Source organism: Tauraco erythrolophus, chromosome 9 (assembly GCF_009769465.1).
Source record: "Tauraco erythrolophus isolate bTauEry1 chromosome 9, bTauEry1.pri, whole genome shotgun sequence".
In the NCBI taxonomy this organism is placed as follows: Eukaryota; Metazoa; Chordata; class Aves; order Musophagiformes; family Musophagidae; genus Tauraco; species Tauraco erythrolophus.
This window is the reverse complement of record NC_141473.1, coordinates 33264483-33276054: the sequence shown is the minus strand read 5'-3', so window position 1 is coordinate 33276054 and position 11572 is coordinate 33264483. Positions and strand designations below refer to the sequence as shown.

Genomic DNA, 11572 nt, shown 5'->3' with positions numbered 1-11572 from the left:
AACTTCTGCATGTCTGTAGTACAGGAAACAAAGATAAACCCAAAGTTTTCCTTAAAACAATGGCAAATCATAATCCAGAAATAACGAGAGGCTCTTTGCAGGTTTAGTTTTCAGATACAGAAATGCCCCAGATAGTATCTTAAGCCAAAAGAAAAATAAAGGAAATTTGTACCAACAGCATGAGTTTATTGTGTGGTGCTTTTCAGGTTTCAGGTTTTCCTCACTCACGACTACCCCCAATTCAAAACAAGACAATTTATCTTCTAACCATTTTAGACATTCCGTAAACACTTTCCCTAGCTGCTTACATGTCTTTACAGTTCTCCACTTTCAGAGAAGCTGTTGAAAAATATTGTAGGCACAAATGATGTATACTGTAAAAATTTCTTGAAGTCCATTTGCATTTCCATCTTCAAATCCTCAAGAACTTTGCAGGAACTCCAAATAAAAGCCAAGCCTTTCTTTTGCTCAGATGTCTGTGACACAAAACAAGCCAGCTCTTCATGTGTAAAAGGTAGCTCCAACAGTGCCCAAACTTGTCTGGAATCAAATACTTCTTAGCTTACTTCACAGTACAAGCACAAATTTCTGAATATCCTTGCCTACCACACCTCTCCTGATCAGCCTGCAAGAGCACTCATATACCTTTCATAACCATGTTTTCTGGGGCTTTGGAAGAACAAGTCTCCTCCACCAAGTGTCAGACTGGAGTGGGGTCAAACAGTAAGGACAGATGTCTCACTGTTAACTTTCACACAGCTTGGAGAACCTACATCTTTTTTCTTGTATATTGGCAACGTTTCTTAGTAGATATCTTCATCCTCAGGAAATCACCAGATTTGCTCTTCTGACTGGTGGCAGAGAGAGGTAATGAGCATTTGGACAGTGCAACCTCTTTGGCCAGGGAGTAATCCTGTTCATGCTGTGCCATGCCAGCCACTGCGAACACTGCTCACACCACAAGGAGAGTGGCCATCTAGCTCTGACACTCCATCACCATTCCTCCTCTTTCCCACACCATCTTTACTGCTCTGCTGACTGAAGCCACATGGTGATACTTCAAAGCAATATTCCCAAATAAATGTCCATAAAGAAAACTATTTTGTTTCAGACCTCTGTAGTTCACTACTGCTCAGGTATCAGAAACGCTGCGCAATTTGCAAGTCCACCTGCCTGTGCAATTTCCATGTAGTTTACACCAATCCCGTGAGTTGGTACTTGGCACCACACCCCTCAGTTGCCCTCAACAGAAGAGTCTGTTGATGTGTCCCTTTCCCAGACACGTTCCACATCTGCAATTCCCAGTAGGCATTCAGAAAAATAACTCACAGATTTTTAAAAGGTTAGTGAGGCAGGAATACTGGCATTTAAGCGGAGACCCGTGTGTATAAAATAGTTAAGAAAGAAAGCACATTAGGCTGGAATAATGAAATGCCTGAATGCACTGAGTGAGGTCAGTAATACTAAACTTGTTTCAGTACATGTCAAGCAAACAGACAAGACTGATGTAGCGTTATGTACATATTACCTCAGTGTGAAAGCTATGGCCCTCGCTAGGGTCTGACTGTTGCATGGCCAACATCCCAATAAAGAGTTCCTATTGTTGTTTTTCCCCACTTCTACACTGGAAGTGACAGTATAATGGCCATCACGAAACAGTACACACGAATGTCCGGCTAACCACATCGCACACATGTAGTCATTAAAATGGCAAGACCAAAGAAGAATAAAACTCAGGTAAGTCGAACTACTGAAGCCTCATATGAATTGAACCTGAGATAATTTAACTCCTTTCATATTCATTTTCAAGGAGAGGTATCTCAAAAAAGCACTCATTTAAAAGCCAGACAAACACACTGTATGTGATATAAAAAGAACAGTAAAACACACGAAGCATTAGCATGTGAAAGAAACATGTTGCAATTATGTCAAATACTGCTTTTTATATTTTATTAACAAGCAAGCATCCCTGGAACTGGGTCTATATAAAAAATACTTCATTAACCAATCAGAATACAAGGAAGTTATATAAATTTATTTTATGCAACATTGATTAGTTTTGAAAATTCCCATTTTTAATTTCATCTTTTATTAAAAAAAAAAAATCACTAAAAGGACACAACCCACAAAAATACAATCTGTATCTGCTCTATATTTACAGATAACTGGTCACTATTAAGGCACAGATTTAAAACTAACATTTTTATGTAGCAAGTCAAATATTTGTGCATAACATAACACCAACAATACGGTACACTGTACTGTCATATTCCCTTTGTGGAATCAAAATAAGTGAGAAATTTTTTTCTTCCAGTGTGTTCTTTTTTTTGTGTGTGAAGCCCTATTGAAAAATAATGTTGTTAATGGGAAATTCTTCACTTTAGTGTAGATGATATAAACACTGCTCAGCAAAAAACCACATCAACTTAATACTGTAATAAAATCAGTTTCTGAGTATAGTACTGTCTAGATACAGAGTATGTACTTACAAAAAGACTAAAAATCTAAGAGTGTAAAGGTCTTCTGATGCTTTTAAGTTTAGGCAAAACAAGCAAGAAGGGGTTGCAGAAAGTTCTGTACAAAGTGTTGCTGAATATTTATTTCATTAAAAATATTTTATAAAATTAACATGACTGAATATAGTTTGATTTGCAACACTGGTCTTGCAAATACAAACACTTTAATGACAGCTTATCTTTAAGCATGTAAGTAGTCCATGTGAACAGAAGTACCTACACGCTTAGAAGCAAGGACAAGTGTAAATAGTTTTAGAATTAGTAGTTGTGGCTTCCATAAGGGTTTCCATGAAGTTGCTCTTGCCCGTGCAACAGACATTCACAAAAATATCTCATGGATACGTGGATATTTACTTTTAGCATTTGAGCACAGTAACTTTGATGTGAACAACTGCGTGCGCACAAGATGCGGTTTTATCCATTCGGATCTCCAGCACAATTTTAAAATCAGAGGAAGCTAACTGCTACTTGATCTACAGGGGCAGTCCCCCAGCTATACACCATTAAGTAGATATGGCTGAAATGAGTACTGAGCAGTTATTTTTTGCTAACCACAACAAGACTTTATATTACTGCTTGATCATCTATGCCCTAAAGTAATAGTTTCTTTAAATTCCCTTTGTGTGTGCAAATTTCTCTATACATGATTTTGTATTCTCACCTTAAAAGAAAGAATTATCCATGGAAAGTGTCAAAACTATTTCTCACCCATTTTTGCATAAAAACCAACTACTGTAAATGTTATTCTAATGCCTTCTGTTAAGAGCACTTGACAGTGGTTTATGTCCATCTCAAAAGGCTTGTACACCGAACATAAATAATACATTACAGTAGAGGCAATTCGCGGTTTTTCTTATGGGAATGCTTTTCAACAAATTAATGCTTGGAAACTTCATATTGCATTGCAGAAAGAGGCACTTTATGAATTCCTTCATTCTATCAGAACCCTTCATAAACCCATAGCAAGACATCTGTGAAGACGGAAGAATAATATTGCCAAATTATTTGGACTTTCACAGTATAAGAACGCAACACTTAGCTCTAGCCACTTATAATATGGACTCTTTCTGTTGAACATAACTTGTTTCAGAAATAGTTCATCTCCAGCGTTTTAAACACTTCTGCAGCTGACAATTACAAATCTAGATTGAACAAAACAGATGCTATTACACCTATTTTATGTAGGTCGCTTAATTGCTGCATGCATAGTCATGTAAGTAATATGCGTCATTTATTAAATGGCAACAGTGCTGTCTTGTCAAATTAGATTAGTTGTCTGTTTAATCAAACTGACAGCCCAGAGCTCTAGTTTGATGAATGCCTTTCATTCTCTACCATAAATCTGCAGTAGATCAGTTTAATCTGTTACGTATTGTAGGTGTATAGAACCTAAAAATAAAAGTCTGATATAAATAAGTGTCCTTTAGTGGCAGGGTACTAAAAATAGCCCTTTGCTTTGAGACAACCATTAAAAACAGTTTTAGCATCACAGGCAGCAGTTAAATATGATGACTGCAAAGGGTTAATATTGCAAGGTCCATTTTGGTCTTTCATTGCATCTGTTACAGTGAGTGAGTATTATTGCAAGCAGCATTAGACTGCTTCGTAAGAGCGTAATACGACTGGTCTGCTACCAAGTGGCTTAATTTTGGAGCAATCTCTTCAGATAACTACCAGGGAGACAGAGAGAGGGAAAAATCTGCATAAGAACCAGTTTCTAGTACCATTGTAGTGAGATACGACTCAATGCAGGAACACCTGAAAAAATTTGATTAGTGCCAATATAAAAATTGATATGGAAATGGAAAGAGAGAAATAAATTTCCACAGGACAAGAAATCAGAACATGTAAAGTGCAGAAAGACCTCAATAATTATTTTAAGCAGTACCAGAAAAATCCATCTTGATAAAACCAAAATCTATGCTCTCTTTCATCCCAGCTCTTCATTCTTCCTTCATTCAACAAAGTAAAAATTCAGTGCATACATTATAGTTATAGGTAATAAAATACTAAACAAAGAACCCTATATTATTATTATTGCAAATTCTGTCCAATCTACACGAGTAAAACGTAACCCACATTTGGTGTTTTGAAAGACAACAGACAAAATGTGTTTTCTCTGTTTTTTTTTGGCACAGTATTGTGCAGACAAAATGCTTTGGTCCTTGACACCCAAACTCCCAAAGTGCAGAGGGTGGTGTGCAGTGAAGGCTGTCCACAGGATTGCCATGTCCATCTTTACAGCTGACTTTGAGCCACAACTTGCTGCTACCAGCGACCGCTGACACTAGCAATGTCCGAATGATACTGACGCGGCAGTCTTCCACTAGCTCCACCTTCCAGGAACGAGGCACGTATGTTTGATGGGTCAAAGAGCTTTCTTCGGTTTTTATTCAGTTCTATAAAGGTCACATACACAAAAAAAAAGGTCTCTCATCAGAAATAAAGTGCCAGGTTAAGACTCTCAGAGGCTGCTTGGGATGCACATATCTATTTGGTGCAATTCTTATTCGGCACTGATACAGAGTGGAGTAGATAATATTTTGCAATATTCATTTAGATCAAACTGACATAGCTGAAACACTTTAAAAAGGTTCTGTTATAATACTTAAAGGCTGCGCTCTTCCTGAAGGTACATGCACACAGAATGTACAGCTGCAGTGCAACCATGCAATGTGAACTGAGATGACAGAAAAGCTTATCAGCAACTTCATTGTTTCTACATGCACAATTCTTCATTTTAAACACAACACTGAAGCAATATTTTTATAAGGACTTTCAGAAAAATACAGATGCTCACCTCTCATTCAAACATGCGCCCTAAGCTTGTATTAGCAATTGCTCATCCTAAATGTTTTTCCTTTCCCCACTTTTCTATTCTTATAAACAAACTCCATGATATACAAAACACTGAAAGATTATATAGATTTTCATGACTGCTATTGAACTATGTACATTGCATTTTAACTCTCTTTATGCCACCATATTAAATTCATAAAAAAGCATTCACTAATGGCATCAGTAGAAGAGATGCAATCAGGAGAAAAATGATCTAGTGTTACAATGAAGTATCTGAAGAAAACTCTGATACAGATTCATTGCCTAGACAATACACTATGAAATCTCACGCTACTTATTATAATTAGAAAAAAATCTAGTTAGGCATTAAATAATAAAACACATTGTAAGAAATTATATTTAGCCTTCATCTTTCGGCATGCAGGGTACAGGACAACCTTTTAATTACCGTGGGTTGGAAAAATTCCAAATAAGATTTATGTGTTTGTTTTCAAACCTATATATTTTGCAGAAACAACTGGCCTTAGAAAACAAAAAACAAACACCACAAAATCAAAAACCCACAAAAAACCAAAGTCCCCCACAAATACCAGGCAGTTTTCCCAGCAGGATGATTGCTCTGTTAATCAATAAAGTGGAGGACAGGGAAGTAAAAGCCTGAAAATACCAGTTCTGACAGGTACGTAGTGCTGTTCAGACTACATAAAGCCTGTAAGCCCAGAGCTTCTAGGACCCGCAGTTTTGGGGCATAAAACAGAGTTCACAGTCTGCTGTGAAACAAACTTTCTAGTAAGCTCCAACTTTACAAGGAGACACAGGACTATGCAACTGAAATCTTATTCAGTAATGTGAAAAGCTCTATAAAGCCTGGTTTTAAGTGCTTTCTGATGAGAGGCAAGTCAATATGACCTCTGTGGACTAGATTCTTACTTTTCAGTCTTTCCAAGGTCCTTTGTCAACTATAAACACACAACTTGCTTGAGAATATAAACAATACTTAAAATCAACAAATTATAATTTGTGTTATTTACCTGAGATGGCAAGCAGCATTTTTCTTCTGGCACCAAAAGTGGTAATTCCTAACTCTTTCAAATCTTGATCAGTCAGAGTAAGGAATGTCTGCAGATCAATCTAGAATAAAAAGAAAGAGGAGAATTATGTAAAACAAGCATTTCCCCAAAACCATTATGCTACCAACACAGTTCAGAATAGCTTCACAATTTTTGTTTCCTGCAGATTTTACAGTTATTCTGCCAACTTATTCTTTGCATGTAAACAGCAATCATTGCTTCCCAATGGCTTCTTCACAGAGTTGCTCCATTCGATACTCTGCATTTCTGATGGATAATCTAAAAAGCGAGCAGTTTTAGAAAAGCACAGATGATCTTATTTATTTGTGACTCTTGAGATTCTGAGCATTTACCACAATTGCTGCAGTGTACTTGGGAGTAGCCATATATATATGTCTGTAGATATGGTAGATGCTTCAGACTATAGTAGGTTAGCAGACGATGATTGCTCAGCTACTGACGACTCATTTGAGCTAAAGCACTGAGTATTTCATAGCATTCCAAAGTGCATGCAACCATGTATGTTTGTGGTTTTCTTGCTCCCAATACAATCTACAGAAACATAGGGGAAAATGGTTTAGTTTTTGCTCTGGCCAAACTCCTTGGCTCATCTTACATCTAATTAGCAACTCTTGAGGTAAGAAAAACCAAAACAAAAACCCCCTGTCAAACAAAAGCCATCTTTAGTGTTAAAAACCAACACGGCCATCTCTCCTTTTTAGGAGAGTGGCTAAGATAATAGGAAAGGACTAATGACCGGATAATATGGGTAGTATGGAACATGCAGGGGAGTACGGAGGAGATAAAGCTGAGGAACTGTACACAGAGTTAATTGAGGCACAGCTAGATTTATTCACTCGCATTGAGGATTGATCTTGCCACTTTCAGACTGGTTGCAGGTAAACCTGTGTTGTCCATCACACACACATCTGCCAGCGCTTTGCAATCCAAAAAGTTCATTAGCTCAGGTGCAGCCAGTTCCTAAGCACTTTTGTGTAGTACTGCAGAGAAACAGAATTCCCCCACAGCACTTCAGCAGCACCACTAGAGAGAGACACACGAAATGCTGGCAGGAAATACACCAGATCCAGCTGTCCCAGGGCTGAGACAGCAGCAGTACACTTCAGTGGACTCAGGATGATTCTGTGACTGCATATACATGAGCGACTTAGCACACAGGAGAAGGTACAAAATTCACCTCATGTCTCGGAAATACCCTTGGAATAGCATAGTGTGCACTTCAGTGTGCCCCTGGTGTGAGCTGTTTTCCTCTCGTGGAAGCAAATCTGAAGCTAAATATGGGCACACCAGAGCAACTCGTGCAATATGAATTGAAGGTCCTCTTGGAGCTTGCTCTTCGTGAACATACGCACAGTTCTCTTAATGACATGGCAATCTGTGCAAAAACCCACTTTGTGTGGTCTGTTATGAGAAAATATACAGGCGCAAATCCGAGACCAGCAGCTGGTGCAGACTTCACTGCTGACAAGAGATGCAAAGCGGCCATACAGGTCCAGAACACAGGAAGATGCCAAATCCAACTGCAGTCCCTCCCCTGTAATGCATGAGGTACTGACAAAACGCAGAGAGACATCTGTTTTGTTCCTTAGCACACTCAGTTCCAGCGGTGTGACACGTACAGCTTCCCACATACAACTACAGTGCTTTCAAGACAAGCTCAGGGGCTCTATGTCTCAGTCAGCTGCACTCACTGTGCTTTTGTGACACAGTTAAATCTGTCACCGGAATAAACTATCTGCAGATAACAAAGCTGACTCTTCCTATATAGTATTCTACGGATATGAAATATTACCACTTGGACTAAACGGAGATTAGTTGGTGTGGAGATCGAAAGCTCACAGAGATGACTGACCATATCTCCCTGTTAGGAGTGAATCAAACAAAGTCAACTGGCACACACGGGAAGAGGTAAGGAACGAACATATGTAATGCCAGCATCGGCCGAGAAAAGATGTTACTACTGAACGAAGACTGGATTTCCATAATCTATACATAAAGTTGACCAAAAGCCATTAAATCCTAGTTTACAAGTAGGAGCCAAGGTTTACATTTCTTTAAATTTCCTTGAACGAAAAGAAAAAAAACCTGTCAAGAGACAGAACAACTACTGCTGGAAAGCCTGCTACAAACACAGAGAAGGAATACTAACCTCTTGCTGTTGGAATACGTCTGTGTATTTGCCCAAACCAAGTTTGCTGAACAGCTCGGGCAGATCAGATCCCTTAAACAAAGTGTTCAGGTTACAGCCATTGCTTCCCGTCAGCGAGGAAATGCAGTCCATGTAATTACTGCTACTGAGATAGTGTTCAGCTGAAAGGGAAGAAGTGAACTTTTTAGTCACGCCACAGAAGAGCACAATCTTCTGTCATAGCACCGTTGTATTCAATTAGATTGCTACATTAACAAAATATTTAAATCTCTATTATTTAGCAAAAAAAAACCTCTTGGTGGTCTGAGAGAATAAACAGCATAAAGCAATTTTTTTTTTGATAATTAAGTTCCAGTGTTTTATTCTTTCTATAGAAAACAAATCACATTATGTGAACTGTCACATGGATACAAGTCAGGAACTCATACAGGGGAAAGAGCTGTAAGACTCTGTTGCTATTCCTCCTCTTAGGCCCTCTCCTCTTTCCTCCAGTGAATATTTTGGAAAACACCATTGCACACAAACACAACCAGCCTTTTTTGGTCTGGACAGGGAGAAAACCATGCTGGAGCAATTCCTGGTAAAGGAACTACACAGTAGCCACATGATTTTGCTACTATTTTAGTACAACACAGACAAAAAAAAATGCAATAGTTTTATAAAATCTAAAACTGGAAAAACACTCCCTGTACAATTTTAAATTACATTCCTAAAAGGTTTATCTTTAAAAAAAAAATTTTCCAGGGTGAGGTTCTTAAAAACCCCAAGAAAACTAATTTAGCAGTGCAATCCCTTTCCTCTGTGTGTGAATACTGGTAGCATGTAATCACACAGCTCAATTATTTTTCCTCATGCTGCGCAAGAAAAAGGATAGCTCCCAGGGAGTGCATCAGGCATCTGTGCAAACAGAGCCATTGTGAGTGCTCCCTCCCTTGTGATGGGCGCAGAAAAGAATAACAGTGAATGCATAAGAGGCTTGCAGGAGGTAAAGGGTACTTGCCCAGGTGAGTAAAATTCAGATTGCTCCAGAGACTTGTGCTATGGCCTCCACTATAGGATGTGAAAACCACCATTTTTCACAACTGGCTATGCTACATTTCTTATTTTCTGGGCACAAACTAGTTAGAAGCATTTGGGATTGGATTTACAGAGTTTGGAGAATTTCTATCAACCTCAGCTCCATTTTCAAAAAGAGTTTTAAAAATACAGTAAACTGTTCAATGTTGATAATGTGAACATTAAGGCTGACAAATGAAGCAATAACTAAGCTGATTTTTCAGACTTTAAAAGGTGGTGCCTCAATTTCTTCACTATCAGAGTAAGGTAACCGTAAGAATACCCAAACAGAAATTCATGATTCTACACTCGGGGCAGACGATGCAAGGTCAAGTGTTAAAAACAGAATATTAAGAAATACTTCTTACTGGTGCAGTCAAGAAGTGATATCTTAAAAACAAAGACGACATTCAACACTACTATGCAATTGTGTCAATCAAGACTTGCATTTTAGTACTTTGGCATCCATTCATTAAGGTAAATACACTTGTCCAGCCAACTTATAACTACTTCTTTCATCCCTCCTCCACACATTTCATTCTCAGGGAAAGCTACAGCTGCTATAGAACAGAGTTTCCCCCACTGCCGATGTATTCACATCTCTGATTTTCTTCTAACACATATGTAAATGCATTTTTAATCCTTATTTATTTTGATTTACCTAGAGCTTCCATTTTTGTCCAATTAACTTGGAAACATCAATGGCATCAACTTTTAATCTCTTTTGTTCTACAAGTACTTAGAATATGGTATCCAACCATTCAGAGCTGAACTTATGTGCTTTTTAAAATCATAAATAATTATGAGTATACCAACCATGAATACTTCCTCTAACTGAAGCTACGCTTTCTTAGGATGTCCAACTTGAACTGCAAATTACACAGATAGTAAATCTGGGATACAGGTTTTATTCACCTTTGTAAGAAAAATGCAACAAAAAAGTAAAACCAGCCATAGTAGTTATTTTCCCATAATGCAGTTAGTTAGTATGGACTAGTATCCTCTACCTCCATTTTCCACTCTTTCAGAAAGGCATATATTAAATTATTTAAAAAAAATTAAATTAAGTTTCAGAGAGTTCAACTGAAGTAAAATTTTATTTTGTAATTTTAAGCATTGTTTAAAAAGTAATCACAAAATTTACAGCCTGTATCCACAGAAACCATTGTTTAAAAGTATGTGCTAGGCCACACCAAACATATGGACAGTCTTATTTTATCACCATAAAGAGAATGATGCTTTAAAATTCAAGCTCAGCACAGATTATGACTTCTCCACTAGTGAGCAAATAGCCCAATAAACACCTGGCTGTTGTTGTTGCATCGATAACAGAGCAGAACAATGGTAGTCTAGAAATAAGCCTTTAAATAGGTCTGGTTTCAGTACACCTTGAAAAACCCCTTCCAAGACAGCAAAGAGCTTTCAGCAAGAATGCCTTGCATTTAAAAGATTTCCTTAAATGGTTTTCCTTTTGGACCACTATTCGTCTATCATGTTACACAACCTTGCATATGTTTTCACTTTTTAATTTGTAAAATAAGTTTACTTTACAGATGCCAGTATTTAAATCCCTAGTATGTCAGGAAACACATTAAAACAAACATTCATCAATATCAGTATGAAATATTATTTTAAAAATCAGATCTTAAGAAATTATCAACCTGATTTATTTTGTTTCCGTTTTGGGCTGCCAATTGAGGAGACAAATTCATTATGAGCTGTGGGTCCAAGCCCATTATGGTCTCTCCAGTTATCAGATTCACTGCCACTTCCCAGGTGCTCCCGACTGCTGGACCGTGAGAGAGACATCGATGAACCCTGTGTATATCACAAAAAGAAAATTTGGGCAGAAACCAGAAGTTTCGTTGTGAGTCAAATGTTTTCTCTGAAGCAGTTCAGTTGAAAAAACCCATCACCTTTTAATGCTTGCAAATGTTGTTCTGGCAGTTGATCAATAGTCA

The 11572-nt window shown here is 37.8% G+C and overlaps 1 protein-coding gene across 1 annotated transcript in view; it reads right to left on the bottom strand.

The window, feature by feature from the left end:
• Positions 1 to 4784: 4784 nt before the first annotated feature.
• Positions 4785 to 11572, bottom strand: part of BICC1 (BicC family RNA binding protein 1) — a 108416-nt gene continuing 101628 nt past the window's right edge. The window contains exons 18-21 of the mRNA XM_086616751.1: positions 11273 to 11429; positions 8556 to 8716; positions 6347 to 6446; positions 4785 to 4915 (exon numbers count right to left, since the gene is read on the bottom strand). Of these exons, the coding sequence (XP_086472877.1) occupies positions 4785 to 4915; positions 6347 to 6446; positions 8556 to 8716; positions 11273 to 11429 (549 nt within the window). The remainder of the gene's footprint in view (positions 4916 to 6346; positions 6447 to 8555; positions 8717 to 11272; positions 11430 to 11572) is intronic.